This window comes from Melozone crissalis, unplaced genomic scaffold (assembly GCF_028551555.1).
Source record: "Melozone crissalis strain CALT ecotype California unplaced genomic scaffold, PUWL_Pcris_2 ptg000018l_1, whole genome shotgun sequence".
NCBI lineage: Eukaryota > Metazoa > Chordata > Aves > Passeriformes > Passerellidae > Melozone > Melozone crissalis.
In genome coordinates, this window is record NW_026535796.1 from 19,076,768 (window position 1) to 19,095,565 (window position 18,798).

Sequence of the window (18,798 nt, forward strand, 5' to 3'; positions counted from 1 at the left end):
TCTGTAAAGACTATCTTTGCTCTCCTTATAGTGAGAGGGTCATAGCCTCCATGTGGAGATGCCTTTATGTTCTGTGTAAAATTGAAACAGGGAGCCTAATAGGTCTTGTTAGAGATTAAACAGGCACACTGATACCTAGTTGAAATTGAACTTAACACCTCAGGTTGCTCATGTCAATTTTCTGAAACATGGTGAAAAAAGGTAATTGTCAATTAATGAACCATTGACTTGGGGTTGGTAGAAATCAATAACATGAAACAGTACGAAACTATACAATCTTAATCAGTATTCTGTAACAAAAAGGCTTTTAGACAGACACAGAGTAATTGGCTGTTCCTTTGTGGCCCATCCTCTAAGCTATACAATTGTCCAATTAAAATATAACATCAGTAACAACACAGTTGTTTGTTTTGTGGTTTGGGGTTTTTTTTATATGCACTAGGTTACATTCGTTAAATCAAAAGTTGCAGACACTGAAAGAGCATGAACAGAAGGGTAAAACATGAAATCAAATCCAAGGGATCAAATTCAGGTCAGATACCACAGTTATGAACCTTAGCCTCCCAATTCACTATCCTTCTAATTATATGTAGAGGCTTGACAATAGAATTCACATCTCTTGGGTTCCACCAGAAACATAACATTGCTCAAGTAGAAATTTCTATTGTAAAATCCTCTCAGGACAACTTCACATCTTTCACAGAAGAAACAAGATCTGTTTCAAATTAAACTCATTTCCACCAAACAGTAAGCACCCACATAGTTGTACAAAACCAAGAAAAAATACCAAGATTTCTTGAAGAGGATCAGAAAGGTTAGATGTGCACTAGAGAAAGTAAACTCAGGAAAGTAAGCTCAGGAAAACTTCTCCAGCCCTTTTCCCCTCCTCATGGATTTAGGGTAAAATCAAAGGGTTGTATCAAAATGGTCCCACTATATTGCAGAGCAACAGAAGTTCCAGAATGGAAGTTAAAAACCTGCTGCAAACAGTGTTCTCAGAGGTGTCAGAATAAAGGTCAACATTTCCTTACCTTGACCTACCCTTTTGAGTTCATTATTGACTAATATGTTCTTAGACTACTTTTGCCTACTTGAAAATTTTATAATATAAGGTAACATAAAAAAATTGTTACATATTTGCACTGCATACTGGCCACTAATAATAGAGCAAATTATAGAGGTGTTGGTTGGGTTTTAAATGATAAATGATGACACTGCTACCTCTAGGACTGGGCAGGATGCACATCATAGAAATAATTAATGTTGGAAATTACCTCCATAATCATCAAGTCTAGCCTTTGACTGAACACTACCATGTCAACCAAACCATAGCACTAAATGTCACATTTTTTGTACACTTCCAGGGATGGTAACTCCAGCACTTCTCCAGCCCATTCCAATGCTTAACCCCTTTACAGTGAAGAAAATTTTCCCAATGTTCAACTTGAACCTCACCTGGCACAACTTAAAGCTATTTTCTCTTCTTCTATCACTAGTTGCCTGGGAGAAAAGGCTGACCCCTCCCATAAAATATGATCTTTTAGATCATAATCCATCCAAACATGCACCTGTTTTAACAGGTTGAGGGGAAACAACAAGTCATTTAAAACAAAGAAGTAATTTATTTCTTTGACAAGTTAAAAATTAAGCTAGATGGTTCTTTTTTAGCATATGTCATTTGAGACTGTCAGGCTCAGTATCATAAAGAGGTAGTCATTCAGACCCAAGGAGGCAGCTTGGTACTTGAACAAATGGCAGAACTGAAAATTAAGCTGTCTGTCCCATGATACAAGAGACCCCAAAAACTGCAGTTGTAACTCAGTCCAATATATTCCAGTAAAGGTTCTGACTGATCAGCTGCAAGAAGGAATCCTTCACTTCATGGAGACTGCTCTTCCGCAATCCTTTGTGCTTTATAGGTGTTACACAACAGAATGTATTTCAGATTTCCTTAAATATGGTGGGTAGGTTGGAAACTAATAGCACACAGACTAGCAGTCCTTACAAGGCTATGTTTTTAGCCAATCTTACACAAGTAACCCACAAAACATTTAGGCTACAGATTATGGCAGATTAAGCACATTCATTTTAAAAGAAGAAAAAAAAAAAACCAGAAAGAATCTTTGTAGTTATCTTTGGGAGCTGGATCCTGCATGTAAATTTAGACAGTGCCATGCCAGTGCTAAGGGTTTTTTTGGTAGAAACCCACAAAGTGGATTTTCTTTTCTCTTTTAATGAGAAACAACACTAGGTTATCAGTTCCAGGCATCTAGATATTATTATCTCTGATGCAGCACTTGCAAGGAAATACAGTACAGCTAGCAGAAAGAGGCAAACCAAAGAAAAAATGTTGTACTTAGTAACAATTAAAATTCCCAAGGTTATTTCAAAAGCTTATTTAAGCCCTCTGAGAAGGAAAAGCATGGAAGAGGTGTCAGCATTCCATTAACAATACACTTATTATCCACCATCAGCTGGAAATACTAGAGAACTTGGCATCTTCTTAACACCAGAATCACTCATTTGATTAGGCATAGATTTGCACCCTCCAAAATGAAATGAATCCTAAGCCTTGAGAACAGCACAGCACATTGGACACTGTCACACAGGCCATCATGGTTTTATTGCACAAACCAAGCAGCAGCGTGGCTACATTTTACAGAGAGACTGGAAAGCTGGATTTGAACAGCAGCATGAAATTGCTTAATTAAAAACTTTTTTTAAGAATTATTGAACTTATTAAATTTAATGTCAGGCTTGAAATTAAATGCCCAAATATATTAAACATTAAAAAAACCCCAAGACTGCTACCTTAGTGTCTCACAGTATGTCTCAGCTTTATCATGAGATCCATATAGAAACAAATAAGGAAAAGGTGAAGAGTTTGGGGAGAGTAATCAACACAAACTGTATCCAGGGGTCTGATCTGGGGGCTGAAGCTGGTGGAAAAGATTCAGAATATCACAGTTGTTCTAGTGCCAACACTTTATGGAGAAAAGGGGAAATGCAAAGTAGAACTGGTATTATAGAGAAGCCCTATTAAAAAGGTAACAGCTCTTTGGGAAAGGACATTTCTGTAATGGTTATTCCTTTTAGAGCCATTCCTTTTGGGGTCTACGCAATTAAAAAAAACTTCACTGCTATTAGAACATTTACCAGCTCTGTAACTTCCTTATTTGTTAAAAAGTGTACAAATCCTACAACCTGGCTGAATGCTTACAGGGCTTGTTAAAGGTCAGCAAACAGCCATGAAATCAAAGAGGCAGTGGTAGATTATCTTTTCAAAGTGAAAGGAGGAAAGAATCACTAAAGATAGAAGGGGAAAAAAAGTCACATGTCCAGTAGCAGCAGAGAATGTGAAGAAATTAAATCATCCTACCCTGGCAAGCATCCTCATACTTCTGCAAATACCAAGGCTTTTACCTCTCAGCTGTCAAATACCAAGGCACTGTTTATCATATAATAGGCAAGTGCAAAATTCAGTGGTAGAATTTTCATATTCTGCAAAGGCTTATTTAGACAGATAAAAGGAAGCTCCCTTATAATTATAGATTAATTACAAAAAAAAGAAAAAAATCCCATGCGACCTCCATTATTTTCAGTATGAAGTCCAGTATACTGGATGGCATTTCTATATTCATTTCCTAGTATGCAAAAGTTTTCTATTTTTAATAATAGTACAGCAGACATTGATAAGGAGCAGGCAACCTCAGAAGATGCAGCTGAGACTTAGAGGGTCTTGTGAAATTAACATGTTACAAGCTTTGATTTGCTGAGATAAAGAGAATAAGATGAGTGTTTTTCAGAGATTACCAGTTACATTTAATGTATGTGTCATTAGAGAAAAATCCCTAGAAATGAGGAAGGTAACACAAAGATTTTGTTTCAAGCTATTTGACCAGCTTGCCCCTACTGAGACTTCAGTTAGTTCACTGCATTCTGCAGCCAACCAGACCAGAGTAACCCTGGAAAAAGATTAAAGGGAAAAAATATCAGCCTATTAACAACTTCAATTTCTTAAATCACTATAAACATGCCTCTACTTCAAGAACCTTCCAGAAAAAGCAGACTGACTTCCTCAGATACCGCAGCTTTTGTGTAACAGTCTTACACCTGCCTTACATTTAATTCAAAAGTTTCCAAGACTTCTGAATGAAGAAGCTGAGATCCCAAGCAAGTCCCAAATCAGCCAGCAACAGAACTCCAAACGTGTCAGAGAAACAATGACTTGCTGCCCAGCTGTGCAAACCTTTTTAAAACCCCCCAAGTCCTGCAGCTTTCTGCCCCACAGTATTCCCTTTGTATGAATGACATGCTGACTGGGCTCCTGAATATATTTTACTGCCTCTCCAAACACACCTAGCAGGTATTGATTGACAGGCTATTATCTCACTATCTCATTTCTTGTATTTCCCACTCTTGCCCCATTACAAGAAGTAATGAAAAATGATCTGTCTGCAGTATTTTGAAACAAAAGACATAACTGCTCCTTCCAAGGGCTGACCACTACTACTTTCAATGATATCCACATGACAAGAGTCATGCAAAGCAAATTCAGGATATGGGGATCACTGTGATTAAAGAATCTACAGATAGGAGAGTATTTGCAAGAAAAGAGTCAAAATTATGTTACAGGGAAAAGAGCATGCATTGGATTGGGGTTGTGTGTGAAATTTTCTTCACTGCTTTTTTTCTCCCCCCTCTTTGAATTCTTTCAAGTAAAGCCATAAATGCTCGTTTTCCTTGTGATCTGAGCAGATCTCAGATAGCAGAGGAAATTCACAACTCAACTTTCATACAATTCAGTAGCCTTTCCCCCATCCTACCATTACACATATATTAGGCACACATTAAGAGTGCAAGACTGAAAAGGAAAATATTTCTTAAGCCAACTCTATGGCTGATGGCATTCTGCTCCTGTCAGTGTGGCAAATGGAGTCTACCACAGTGTACTCTTCTGTATTGAGAGAGAAATTACTCCTGCCCATCAGTCACAGAGTAGATGAGATACAAAATCCATTCCCATGATGAATAAATCAGAGTTAAAAAAGGTCAGGATGTCTTCAGTGTCTGCTGGGGACAAATCTCATTTAAGATTATTACGTTCTTGTCAAGACCTTCACCAGAGTCAGTTTACTTATCTCCTTCTTCCCTTCCTGTACTTCCTTCTTCTTTGTCCTAAAGTCACTCAGCTGCGCATGTATTTATTGCTTTAGTTTTTAACATCACATTGTTTTCTTCAGCCAAGTAGAATATCTTGCCCTGCCTGTAACAATGAAGACTGCTTTAAGCTCAAATAGTGTCCATTCCAAACTCAGCTCTCAGAAATGGAAAAATACATGGGGTGAGGCTTACACCCCTCAAACCCACTCTTTAAAGGCTTTGAAACTCCTAGTTGCCCAACAAGAGATGGATTTCAAAATCTGAAAGGAAAATTCTGACAAGTTTTAGCAACACGAGCTAAATCTGCTGTGCAATTAAAAGACTACCCTTTCTCTATTTATCAGTTGTAGTGGCCCAAAAATATCCTAGGTACTCCAAGAAAGGTTGAAGATTTGCTTTACTGTCAACTCATCACTCACAGTTCCATTTTCCAGTGTGGCAGAGAAAAGCAATGTAACTCAAGTGATCATTTGAGAACAAGAGCTTGTTCAGGACAAAGTGAGGGCAGGGGATGGTTGGCTTCTCTGAACTAAAAGCTTTCTCATGATCTCAAATCAAACCCATGACTACTAATAGACTCCAACTAGGTCCTTCTGAGAGGCTGTCAGAATATTTTTTCCAAGCTGTCCTTGCAAAACCTTCCTTATAGCTCCATCTCAAGTCCTCAATTTTTTCATACTGCAAGAAGTCAGGTGAAAAAACACTCTGCTTTAATACTCTGAAAATAGTTTTTAGCCAGAAGCTACTATAAATTCACAGGACATTTAAAATAACTGCTGGTATGTCACAGAGACTCCAACTATTTGGAAACACTCTTATTTGCTCCACACTTTAAGTGTCTTTACAGATTTCTGGTCTTGGCTGTAATTCATGACAGCAGCAGGAAAATGTGTGTGTGTGTGTGTGCGCGCGTGCCCTCCCAGCAGTTCACTTGCTGCTGCTGTTTTCCCTCTAATCTAGTCAGTCCTTGATCTGCAAGCATAAAATTTGTTCCTCTGGGAAAAAAAAAATCATTACACACAAAAGGCTTAAAATCTCAACTTGGGAATTAGCAGGTACATTTAAAGGTATTTTTTCCCCTGGTATTTGCCTCAAATGAAAAGAAAGCAGATACTGATATTGCAAAAGAACAAGATAGCTTTATATAAGGTCTGCTTAGCCCTTCACCAAAATACTTTCTAACAGAGTCAATAATCAATTAAAGAACTACTCTACTTCAGGAACAATTCTACACACAACCTGGAAGAAAAGCATTCGGCTGACAAGAACAGCCCTGTCACAGGCACAGGAGCCGCGTGCTGAAGCAACCACAGCCCCGCGCCCTGGCCGGTGTAGGAGGCGCTGGCAGGGGCCCTCCCAACACCGCAGAATCGTAGGGCAGCACTTCCACTCAAGAGGATTTGTGGCTTTTCACAGGCACTGCACATCAGCGCACAGGTCGGAGGGCACATTTTGCTTTAAGTGTTATGGAAAGTGCCCACTGAATCAGCCGAAGGTTTCTCATTAACACTGTGAAAGCTCATTTCAGGTCTGAAAATAAAGCCAAAGGTTAGCAAGATGAACAGCTACTTACTGTGCATGCCATGGCTTTCACTCCTTTGGATGCTTAGCATCCACAAACCCAGCTGCCTGTATGGGCAACACTACCTTTAAAAACACCCTGACCGAGAAACGAGGAATTGTTTCCACAGCAAGGACCTTAACAAGGAGGCGAGGTTGAAAATCTTATAATAGAGAAGGCAGTGACAAGGGAAAATAAGCTTTGTTAACTCTCCAAGAGTTATTTGTGAAATTAATTAGCTAATTATGAAATAAGCCCGGACCCATTCTTGCTGTCCCGGAATTTAAGCTGAGGAAAAACGCAAGTGCAATCGTGCGATGGGATAAAAGCGGCAGCGCCGCGGCTGCCGCCGGGCCCGGGGCGGGCGGGCGGCCCTCGGCAGCCCCCTGCTGGGCCACGGAGCCGCCCGGCAGCGCCCGGGCCCGCCCGGCAGCGCCGCTCCGCGCCGAGCGACACCGCAGGGGCCGATAGCCCCAAACACAGCGGCCGGCACCGAGGGCGGGCTGCCTGAGCAACGCGCTTCTAAGTTGCCATTTGCAGTTCCCACACTTCGTCGGGATTGTTTAACTGCGCAAGACAGCTGAATAAAATGTTTGAGAACAAATATCGGCAATTCAGCAGTGACCTGAGAAGGTGCCGACGCAAGCTCCGGAGAGCAGCGGGTGAAGCCTGTCCCAGAGGAGCCGTGCAGGGCAGGCTGCGCCAGCCCCTCCCTGCGGCACGCTTGGCAGCCGCTCCTCAATTCAGTTTTAAGTGTTTGTTTTTAATCGCACATGTCGGCATGCCGGGTGGTTAACTTACAATGTGTCACACAAAACAAGAACAAGCCTCCGAGTTAATCAAATACCAACAAAACGTCTCATGTCATATTAATGCTACTTGGATCAGACCCAGGAGGAGTAAAAGCCAAGATCCTTCTGCTTTCCTCACTATCTTAATCACTGTGCTACACACTGAGGTTGCTAGAAACACGAACATCAAGAGCTGACCTCTTGTATGCTATCAAAAAGAGGTTTTAAGTGATGCCTGCAGCTGCATCTGTTCCTGGCTAGAACAACGGGGAAGCCAGGTGAGTTCTGCAGCGCACACAGGAGACCCCAAGCCTGTCCTTGTGGTCCATACAAGCTCACCGACACACAACAGGTACTACTCGGCTGGACAAGGCATCCTTCAGTCTCTGGATCATGGGAATGATGTGAAGGTTCACTCACTCCAGACAGAGGCATTATGTCTCCATGGGCACTCAGCAGCTTTTGGGCTGGCACCCAAGCACACATGGCCATGCACTGGGGTGAAACTGGTGACCTCCAGCCAGAGCTGAATGCAGAATATCTCTTTCAGGAGCTGAAACACATGTTAAAGGAGTGTGAGCACATGAAGCTTAAACCAGCGACCAAACTGTTTTTTCATTAGAGCTGGATTCAGGTAGTCACAATCTTTTAAAGATCTCCAGATATCACAGAAAACAGATTTCCCTAAATAAAGTAGATTCTTAAACAAAAATCAAACTTCGTAAATGAGGGGTTTTTCATCCTTTTTCAATGTAAAAGTAAAAGATCCATTAACTGGAAGAATTTACCCACTTCCCTGATCAACTGAGTCTAATATTTAGAGGGGAAAAAAAAAAAACAACAAACTCTCAAGATGCTAGGAACAACATACTGCAACAACAGTAACATTCTCAAGCTATAAAAACACTAAACCAAACACAGAGTCTCAATTTGCATTTCCCAAAGTGAGCCCTAACTTTAACATATTGTACTAGCAATTAAATCTTGGAGGTTTGTTCTTTGGCTTTTGTAGGGGTGAGTGGGAGGCACCAGGTCTTTTATAAAATTACACTTTCCAGTGCTAGATACACATGAACAGCTGGGTCAGCCAAAGAGGATGAGTTCACATAACTAACTAGAATTATCCCACTTCTGTATCCAAGAGATACAGGGGAAATCTTTCCCCTTTTTAGGGGAAAACAAACTAATAAAAAAAAAAAACAAACACACAACCCACTCAAAAAACCCAGAACACATCACTACCACACACAAATCTCCAGAGAATTTGGGAAGAAGGAAAGAAACAAGAGTTTTGGCTTTGAACTTCTGCACAGGACAGAACCTTTATTATTTTGATTATACCTTTACAGTAAAATTTGAGTTTTGGAAAGGTAAAAGCAGTAGAGGTCAACAACATTGCCCATTCCTTAGAATCTTAAATGGATGAACTGGTATTCATTAGGTGAATGCCTAACTCCAAAACTGAAATCTCATTTGCGAAGAAATGAAGTAAGTTATAGTTCAATACTATAAATCTGTTCTTTCAACTGTAACAATATTCCAATATACTCATTTGACAATCCTATATCCCAAGACCCTCTCACAATTCACAGAAATACTTTATTTTTAGCATTATTTGCAAAATAGATGTAATATTTTTTATAAAGAATACTTACTTCTTTTTGGATGCCAACTAGAAAAATACATTCATTTTTCATAATACAAAGATCCAAAAATATAAAGCTACCTAAACTTTTTAGAGCAGGTATATCCTACTGAATATTACATACTTTGGGCAAAACTTGAAACCAGTAGTATGTTACTGGTAGAGAGGGAGCATAACAGGAGACAAAAACATAGCCTTAGATAAATTCTCTCACCACACAAGTATCAGATAGATAGAAAGAGGATAAATTCCCCATAATATGTCAAAGAACTGTATCACAATAGTTTAATAATCCAAAACATTAATAAGGAACATGCATTGGTCTTCAGTGTGTTCACCAAATAAAGAAGATACAGAATTACATATGCTCATACTAGTGCAAGACCATTTTCTGTAAAAATTGTGCTAGAATTCCACCCATTTCAAATTAGATTATTTTCTCCTAGAATATTATCCTAGAGGGCGAGCAAACTGACACAAGAACCCTCACTTTACAACTCATTCATAAGTTCATAAACAGCCTTGGAAAAAACCTATTCCTCAGAATCAGGTTGGTTTTTGTGATCCAAAATGATCAGTCCAGAAGAGACCAGATTGATGCAATTGTGCAATCATACTGGTAATCAAAGTAGTGGTTCAAAATTCTTCACAAACAGCTGAAATCAAGGCAGGCAGCAGGCTGAGACTACAGATGTTTATGAAATGTTAACTGGGCATTTCCCTCAGTTCTGAGGAGAATTAACAGCCTCATGTACCAACCTTATGATTTAATTGCCTGCTATAATACTCTGATAGTTTAGCAGTTCAAGATATCATCATTGTTAACACACTGATATATTGATTCAATTTCACTCCTGACCTGGATTTACTGCATTGCTCATTCTTATTTAATACTTCGGACTGTAGCTATATGTAAAAGCGAGACTTACTCGACTCTTTCTTTAGTCCATTAGGAACAAGCAGGAACTGCTTCCTTTTTCAGCTTCCAAATAGGACTGATAACTACAAGCCTGAAAGATTGATTGTGCTGCTTTTGGCTGGGGTAGAGTTAATTTTCTTCACAGCAGCGGGTATGGGGCTATGTTCTTGATTTGTGCTGAACACAGTGATGATAATATAGAGATGTTTTTATTATTGCTGAGCAGGGATTACACAGAACAGCCAAAGTACTTTCTGGTTTTCATACTGCCACAGTGGTGAGGGGACTGGGGCTGCATGGGAGGTTGAGAGGACACAGCCAGGACAGGTGACCCCAGCAGACCAAAGGGATATTTCAGACCACATGGCATCATGCTCAGCATATAAAATGCAGGGAAGAAGAAGTGGGGGATGTTTGAAGTTATGATGTTTGTCTTCCCAAGGCCCTGCTCTCCTGGGGATGGGTGAGCATCTGTCTGCCCATGGGAAGCAGTAAATTAATTCAATTTTTTGCTTTGCTAGCATGCACAGCTTTTGTTTTCCCTATTAAACTGTCTTTATCTCAACACATGAGTTTTCTAACTTTTATCCTTCCAATTCCCTCTGCGAGCCCACTAATGGGTGAGTGAGCAGCTGCGTGGGCCTTGGCTGCTGACTTGGTTAAACCACAATATCCATTTAAGAATAATTGTCTGCATCTTAATGTTAATGTATTTGCCCACCTAAATAAAAAATACATAGTAAAAGAACATATATTCTTTTACACCATTTCATATATCTCTAACCAGTATAAAAACAGTGACAAATGTCTGCCACTTCAGCCAGGTAATAAGATACATAGTACAAACCTCTATTGCTAGAAAAAACCACACTCACTAGTAATTGACCAAGATGCATCTTCTGACAGAGGCTTCCCGTTGACCTTTCACACTGAAGTATCTTTTCATTTGGATCTCACACTTTTTTTTCAGCTACTGTCCCCAGGCAAAAAGTAAAACTACTGTTGCCCTATCCTATGGGCAAAAGCCCACAGGGAAAACCAGATGGCTACTCACACACTTCACAATATCATTGTATTAACAAGATCCACTGATAAAAGGTTTCCCACACTTAAGTTATGAGAACCTTTCTTCTGCAATCCACAAGGCACTTGGAAGCTATTTATGCTGCCCTTAACAGCATATGCTGTGCACACATACAACACTTAGTGACAGAATGATTTGCAGGGCATGGAGAAGGCTAGAAAAAAGAGATGCTGAGCTGTCACAGAAACCTCTCATTAAATCATATGAAAATAGTGGAGAGGAAAGGATAGGACATAGGGAGGAGTGGAATAAAAACAATTTCAATAGCTTTCATGCTGTTTCTAGAAGACAATGTAACATAGCTGCTGAATGGAAGATGCCTGCTGTCAGCAACAAGCATACACCAACTGGAATACAGATGGGTGGGGGCTGAGAGAGGGAGAAAGGGGTACACACAGACACTGTTTATTAATCACATTTCAGATTGTCAATTTCCCCCAGAGAACTAAATTAAATAAAGCATGAGTAAGCCAATATAGCCAATGGAGAATTTAAAGAAGACCCCCAGCTTTACTAAAACAATGATAAATTTAATAGAAACACATTAGAACTTTTGATGGATATGGAAGTGTTTTATAATCTAACAGAAATACTAAGCCAGACTTTGTGCACAAGACTGAGCTGACACTACAGGTCATTTCTTTTGCAGAAACAAGAACAGGTTTGGCCAACAGAAGAGCACAGCTGCAAGGAATCATGCCTTAGAGACAGATGATACTGAAACACTGCTCTTCAGCCTCAGGGCATTTACAGAAGTAGCTCAGGAAATGCTTTTACAGATGAGAGGACACGCCAGGTATATAAAGTCCCAGTTCCAAAGAACAGACAGCCTCACTGCTAATTTCTTTTTCTGCTTTTTAAGAAACCTGCCTTTCTGTTTAAAGTTATCTGACAAGTCCAATCACCTTTTCGAAGACTCAAGAAGGCCAAAACAAAGAAAAAAGAGAGAAACTGACAAGCTATGTATCAGGCAGTGTTGTACTATTTATACATTACGATCACAATTTCTGATTCAATTTTCAAGTATCTTCCACCTATAAAAGCCCAAAAACTTAGTTTGCTTTTTCACCATCCTCATCTATAAAGAAAAACAATAATTTGTTTCATACACAAATAATACTGTGGTTCAAAGAAGGCCAAACTACTTGACTAGAGCCACAGACAAAGTCAAAGTCAAGAATCACAGAATATCCTGAATTGGAAGGGACACAAAGAATCAAAGTCCAGCTCCTGGCCCTGCACAGGACAACCCCGAGAATCACACCATGTACCTGAGAGCACTGTTCAGACACTTCTTGAACTCCGTCAGGCTCGGTGCTGGGACCAGTTCTCTGGGGAGCCTGTTCCAGTGCCCAGCCATGCTCTGGGGGAAGCACCTTTTCCACACCCAATGCAAACCTCCCCTGACTCAGTGTCTGCCCCTCCTCTTCCTCTAACAATGAAACCACAGCCTGTGATGACATCTCCCCTCAGTCTTCTCTTCTCCAAGCTGAAGGAACCAAGAGACCTCAGCCTCCCCTTATATGGCTTCCCCCCAGGCCCTTCATCATTCTCACGGCCCTCCTTTGGGTGCTCTCTAATAGTTAAATGTCTTTCTTACGCTGTGGTGCCCAAACTGCACACAGGACTTGGCTTGTGCCAGAACAGACTGGGGCAATCCCCTCCCTCGCCTGGTTGGTGATGCTGTCCCTGATGCACCCCAGGGCATTGCTGGCCCTCCTGGCTGCCAGGCCACACTGCTGGGATAGATCATAGCTGTCCCTTTCCCAGTCTTTTGCTTTTGTTACATGACCACAGAACTGCAGAGGTCAATCCAGGCTGACTGGCAATTGGACAAAAAAAGCAGATCATTTAAAGAGGCCCTCTGTAGAAGGATTTGACTGTGGGATGTTATGAGGCAGCACACTGAAGAGAGTGGTTTGACTCAGGAAAATAGAGGAGGGCTTAGCAGATACCACAGCTTGGTATCTGCCAGCTTCACAGAACTTCAAGACACTGGTCTGGTAGACTACATACACACGACTTACCTAGGTATGTAGTACACGACACTAAGGCACACAGGCAACTTTGTTAAGTTACTTTACACCAGAAAAGGCAACAGAATTTAGCAGAAAGCTTGACAGTGAAAGGAAACTGAACTGCTATTAACTGCCTCATTTTCCAGGGTCATTTCTTTGAGGTTCTTTGGATATGGGCTGTTGGGAGACAGACACAATAAATATTACTTGCAATAAGAAAATGCAAAACAGAACAGATAAAGTTTGCAGCATTTAAATATTGGTATGGCAATTGTTGCAGCAGACATTTGGCCCAACAATAATTGGAAAAGTGCCACCCAGCCATCAAAACTGCATCTGTTTATAGACATGTACCTTTTTGAAATTAAACACCTGTATCATAGACTTCAACTGAACGTTTCATCGCAGATGAGATGCCTGAAAAGGCATGTTCCTCTGGCATCTACTGGTTTCAATAAACTCATATTCTTATAAGTGAATACACCAACATGAAGTTCACAGTTTAATTAATTTCAGACATTTCAAATGGATGGTAGTACCTTAACTGAAACACAACTGTACTTGATTTTAGTTCGATCCATACAGACCAGTCAAATGCTGGTCTCAAAACTCAATCCTCAATGAGCAACTCACAAAACTCCCAGATTCTTTGGATTGGAGATTCTCAAACTGTGGATAAGGAGTCCTAAAGCTTCCTACACAAGCATGCAATATAGATTTATCCTGCAGAAGATACAAAACAGCAAAGACTACATGCATCCATGGAGGCAGATTATAAGGCTCACAGAAGATACTAGGTTCTAAACTCCTGCAAATCATCTGATTTACAGTAACTATCTCTGTGTATTCTTCACCCACAGCAAGCGTAAAACAATTTGAATTAAGAACACCACAGTTATTTGGAAATGAAATTTCCCAAGATCTGTTATATACTGCAGAGCTGCTAAGACCCATTGCTTTTAATAAAACTTTACTCCACAAGGCCTAATCTCCAACAAAAAAGGAACATCTCTGCTGGGTCTGAAAACTACAGAAGAGGTAGCAGACAGTTCAGACACAAGACTCAGGCTTATTGCCAAACTGATCATAGTAGGTTGACTGATAAAATCTTCATGCTTAGTACTTAAAGGCCATGGAAGAAAACACACTGGTTTGTAAACTCCCAACAGGGACTATCACTGTTAATCAGTGGCATAGCTTTGCAACAAGACCATACCACCTTGAAATGAGCTTCAGTATATGCAGCACTACTTAATAATGCAAGGTCAAAACAAACAACAGCCATGCCCCAGTATCAACAAACAGACACTCCTGAAATGCATAGTTTTCAGCAGTTTGACAGAGTAAAGCTACTTTTTCCACAAAAATTAGTGTAATAAATAGGAGATATATGCAGCAAAGAATATACTGAGATATCCTAATGGAGAATGTCACAGAAGATTTAATCACCACCAGATTTCATTGCTACCACTTTTCTTGATTAATTCAATGGAAAAGGACAGAAAAGTGAAGTGATCATATCAATTAACACTGCACTGTATTAAATGATCAGCAACAGAACTCTGAAGTGGAGAATAAAGAAGCAACAGATACAGCAAGGTGTGTCTGTACTTGAGTAACTAAATCTAGTTCTCTCACTGCAATCACACTTCCATTTAACATTCAAGATCACACAAAACCTATATGAAAGTAGCTCAGACGTGTGGCAGCACAGACAAGCCATGGTGAATTTCTTGCAAAGAAAGAAGCAGTTCATACCATTTAGAGCAGTGTGCTCCTCTGCAGAGCCCACTGCCCTTCACCGGCTGCTGACAGCAAACCAGCCCTACACAGCCTGCTCTGTGAAGTGCTAAGCACACCAGCACTCCAGATGCTAATTGCTACTGCTCCCCTGTGCCTCCCTTTCACATGAGGGGATAAAAAAAAGTATGTCACAAGGATCACACAGATACTAAAGATGAAGGGAGAATAAAAAACCCGCATGAATTTGGCAGATGGATCACGATGTCAAGAGATAAAGTATCGCTAGGGCATAAACAGCCTTCCTGCGGCAGAGTGTGGGAGCTTCCCGTGTGTCACCGCACAGCAGCTCGGGGAGAGGAGCGGACAGCTCCGAGCCCTTCCTGCGGGCGGCGGGGCCGTGCGAGCGCGGGCTCGGGCATGGCCGGGCCTGCAGCGCCCCCGCGCGGCCGCGCCGCCCCGCGAACGCAACCTCGCCACCGAGCTTTCGAGAAGCCCCTTGGGGCATCTGATGCCATGCACGGGATCCGGCAGGAGCTGTACTTCTAACTCATTTACTCTGCTAGCTTAGTTTAATACAAAAAAAAAAAAAAAGTTAAACTTAACAGCAGCAAAACAATGAGATTCAGGTGACACACAGATACCAGCCCTGCCTGGGCATGTCTCTCGCCTCAAACGCTGCCAGGCTGCCACACTGCACTTGGGACTGACGTCTGCCATTCCATACCAGTTGTTACCCACATAGACACCTACTCCATTTAGTTATGCACATGATGCACATGTAAAATTGTCCCATTATTTGTAGAAGGCTGTTATGCAGCACTTTTTAAAAATATGACAATCCATGAAGGGAAAACTTATTTTATTGCAGTATGTACATAGAACAGTGCTTCCAATTCCTCTCCTTTCAAAAGGGCAGTAGATATGCTGTGCAAGATGGGAAATGAAGTTACTATGATGCCATCTGGGGAAAAAATGGTTCAGCGCTAGACAAAGACTCTGGAGAACCTTCCATCCCTTATGCGCTCATTACCAGAAGGCAAGCAGACATGGTCTCCAGTTCATAGATCCCAGGAAACAAGACTGCAGTAGTCACATCAACACTGTTTTACGCATTGCAAAGCATCTGATTTAACTAGGAAAGTGCTGTCAGAAGAAATAAGAAATCCGAAGAGCAGAGCAGCAAAGATAAGATAGTGCCCTGAATGGTATTTAAGTCAAAGGACTTCAGAGTTTTTTTTCCATGAGGTATTTGCAATGATTCCTGCAACTACATGTTCTTTACAGTGATTCTGGTGGGTCTGTGTTGGTAGACAGCAGCTTCTAAGAAACACTTCTGTTACTCAACTCCACCAATATCCAAAGTCAGCTATAAATTCAGCATAATCCTGATTGCTCTCCTTCAGGACAAATTTTCCACTTCTTCTGCCAAACAGACTCTAGTTTCAGTTGTGCTCTCAACATCCCTCCTATTTCGCTACTCTTGAGGTCATTGTAAATTCAAAAGGTACATACTGAGCTCAGACTATCTACTGTATCATTGCTTAATCAAATCAGCTCAACTGCTACAGTTCTTTTTCCTCACACCGGCAAAGTGTGTAGATCCAGACCACATACTTCTCCCAGACCATCCAGTAAGTCACAGAAGTAGAATGTTAACACTGACATATTTCATTGTCATTCAAACCAGCAGAGTTGCAGGCAGAAGAACTCGCTTTCATTTTAAAAAGTTAGCTTGAAAAATACTGAGCCACATTGAAAAAAACCTCTTTTGATTATACAAATAAAAGCCACAGTCCAAAATCTAAGCCTATTCCTGATAAACTGATGGGACAAGATGGGTTTTACATTCCAGGATATAGTCTCCAGGCTCATGTAATCATCAGCTTCAGCTAGTGACCAGAATTCTTACTTCAATGAACTGTCTTGGCATTGCTTACAAAGTAAGGAGGGGAAGGGAATATTAATATTATATCCTCCAAGTATTTATAGAATAATCACAACATTCTCCACATTTATTTCCTTCTGGCTTTATAAGAGCTGCAAAAGAAACCTACCTTTCACTTACCTCTATATACTGTAATTATCAACTCAAAGTATATGAAATGGCAGAACACGAAATTACAACTTAATAAGAAAACTTTAACAGAATGCTCAACAAGATGGGATGGAAGCAGCAACTTCCTAAAACCATCCACTTGGCTCATATTCCCTTTCAGAATGGCTGTCAGTATTAATGTTGTATCAGCATCTTTTTCTCTTAAAGGAAAAATATAAAACACATTTATGTTTCCCAGAGACATGTCATGGTATTTTAACAGTAAGTTGCTAATAAGAATCTCAGCACTCTCTGGGTCGTTTAAGCCATCCACAGTGATTATGAGTGATTGTGTTTTAGAAGCCAATGAACTGAAGACAAAGCTCAGGATGGATCATCACTTGCAGCAATGTTAGCAGCTTCTATTCAAAAGAAAGCAACACCTATTTTGTTACATATATTCAATGTCTGTGACTTTTGCACAGTGGGGAAAAAAATCTGTTCCCTATATAAATCCAGGGCATGTCATCGCAAACAAGGTTTTTAATTAAAATTGGCATCTTTGAGCCTCCTGCTGACAGACAGCATTTCATTGCCTCCTCCTCAGATGGCTAAACTGGCTTCCAAGAGAGACCGTGAAAAGAAACAAAATCACTAGAATACCTAACTTTGACAAGTCTCTGCTGGGGACAATTTCAATAGCAGGATGCTGCAGAGAGAGGTAAAGAGAGAAAAGAGGACTGCTTAGGAAGTCTCCCCTAATGAAGACACAAAACATCACAAATAAGACAGTAGAGGAAGCATTTTATTCCTAAGCCTGATGACAGGATGATCAAGCAGGACAATTTTAATCAGAAGCCGTATTGTTAAAGAGAATGCAGAACTGTGTCTGCACCACAGCAGGTAAAACCTTCCTCTGAATGCAAAAGAAGGCTTAGGGGCTGGCTATACCTCTGGCTGGGAGGTTGGCTAAACTGTCAGCTCTGACAAAGCTTTACCCCTCTCAGAAAACAGGCAGATACTGGTTCAAGTCAGATAAATCAGACTTCTTGGCCAGAACATTTTCTTCAATTGATTGCAAAGAGTTTACATTGAGTGCCAGCACTGTACCTTCGGGAGGCTCTTCCCGCAGATGAGGAGGCAATTCTTCACTTGCAGGCTCAGTTTCATCATCCACCATCTGTGTTTCTAAGCTAGGGCCCTGCAGAACAGAATAGCAAGAGGTGGTAAATTGCAGAAAGTTCAGACAGGAACCACAAAAATGGTTAGAGGACTAGAGAATATGCCAGCCAGTAAGGACACAAGGAGCTCACTTTAGCTGATGAGAAAAATAGCTGGGAGATTTGTTTGCAGTCAAAATACAGAAAGGAGAAACAAAAAAAATTTTAAAAAAAGACTTTTCACAACAGCACATGAAGTTACAAGGGTCTGAATTTCTTAACTGCCAGAAAACCAGTGAAGCACAATTTCTAAATTACTAGTTCCAAAACACATAATGCAGTAATACATTAAAATTTCCATTTATCAAGGATAGCAGCAGACCCAACATCAACTGGAATTTTCGGGGAAAAAACCTTCTCTGTTTTATCAAGACTAGATTCTGAAATGCCATTTGTTTCAAAGGAAAGCAAAGCAAACTGGTTTGCAATCTTCTAACCTATGTAGGTCCACTGACTGTGGAGTTTTCCCCTACAAGCTCAATACATCCATCTATGACTCCAAGTGTAATATGCCAAACTAACCATTCCTGAAAAACTACTGAGCTACCTTCCCAGGTTTCACATTTCCATGTTCCAGACTTCTTGATCCTGTAAAGAGCCTGCAACATTACTGCTGGAA

At 40.7% G+C, this 18,798-nt stretch overlaps 1 protein-coding gene across 2 annotated transcripts in view; it reads right to left on the reverse strand.

The window, feature by feature from the left end:
• The window catches only part of LOC128936864 (transmembrane protein 263-like), a 199,771-nt gene that overhangs the window by 167,237 nt on the left and 13,736 nt on the right, over positions 1-18,798 (reverse strand). For both annotated transcript variants that reach the window (XM_054276126.1, XM_054276125.1), the window contains exon 2: positions 18,070-18,160. In XM_054276126.1, coding sequence (XP_054132101.1) covers positions 18,070-18,139 — 70 coding nt within the window. In that variant the 5' untranslated portion in view covers positions 18,140-18,160. The remainder of the gene's footprint in view (positions 1-18,069; positions 18,161-18,798) is intronic.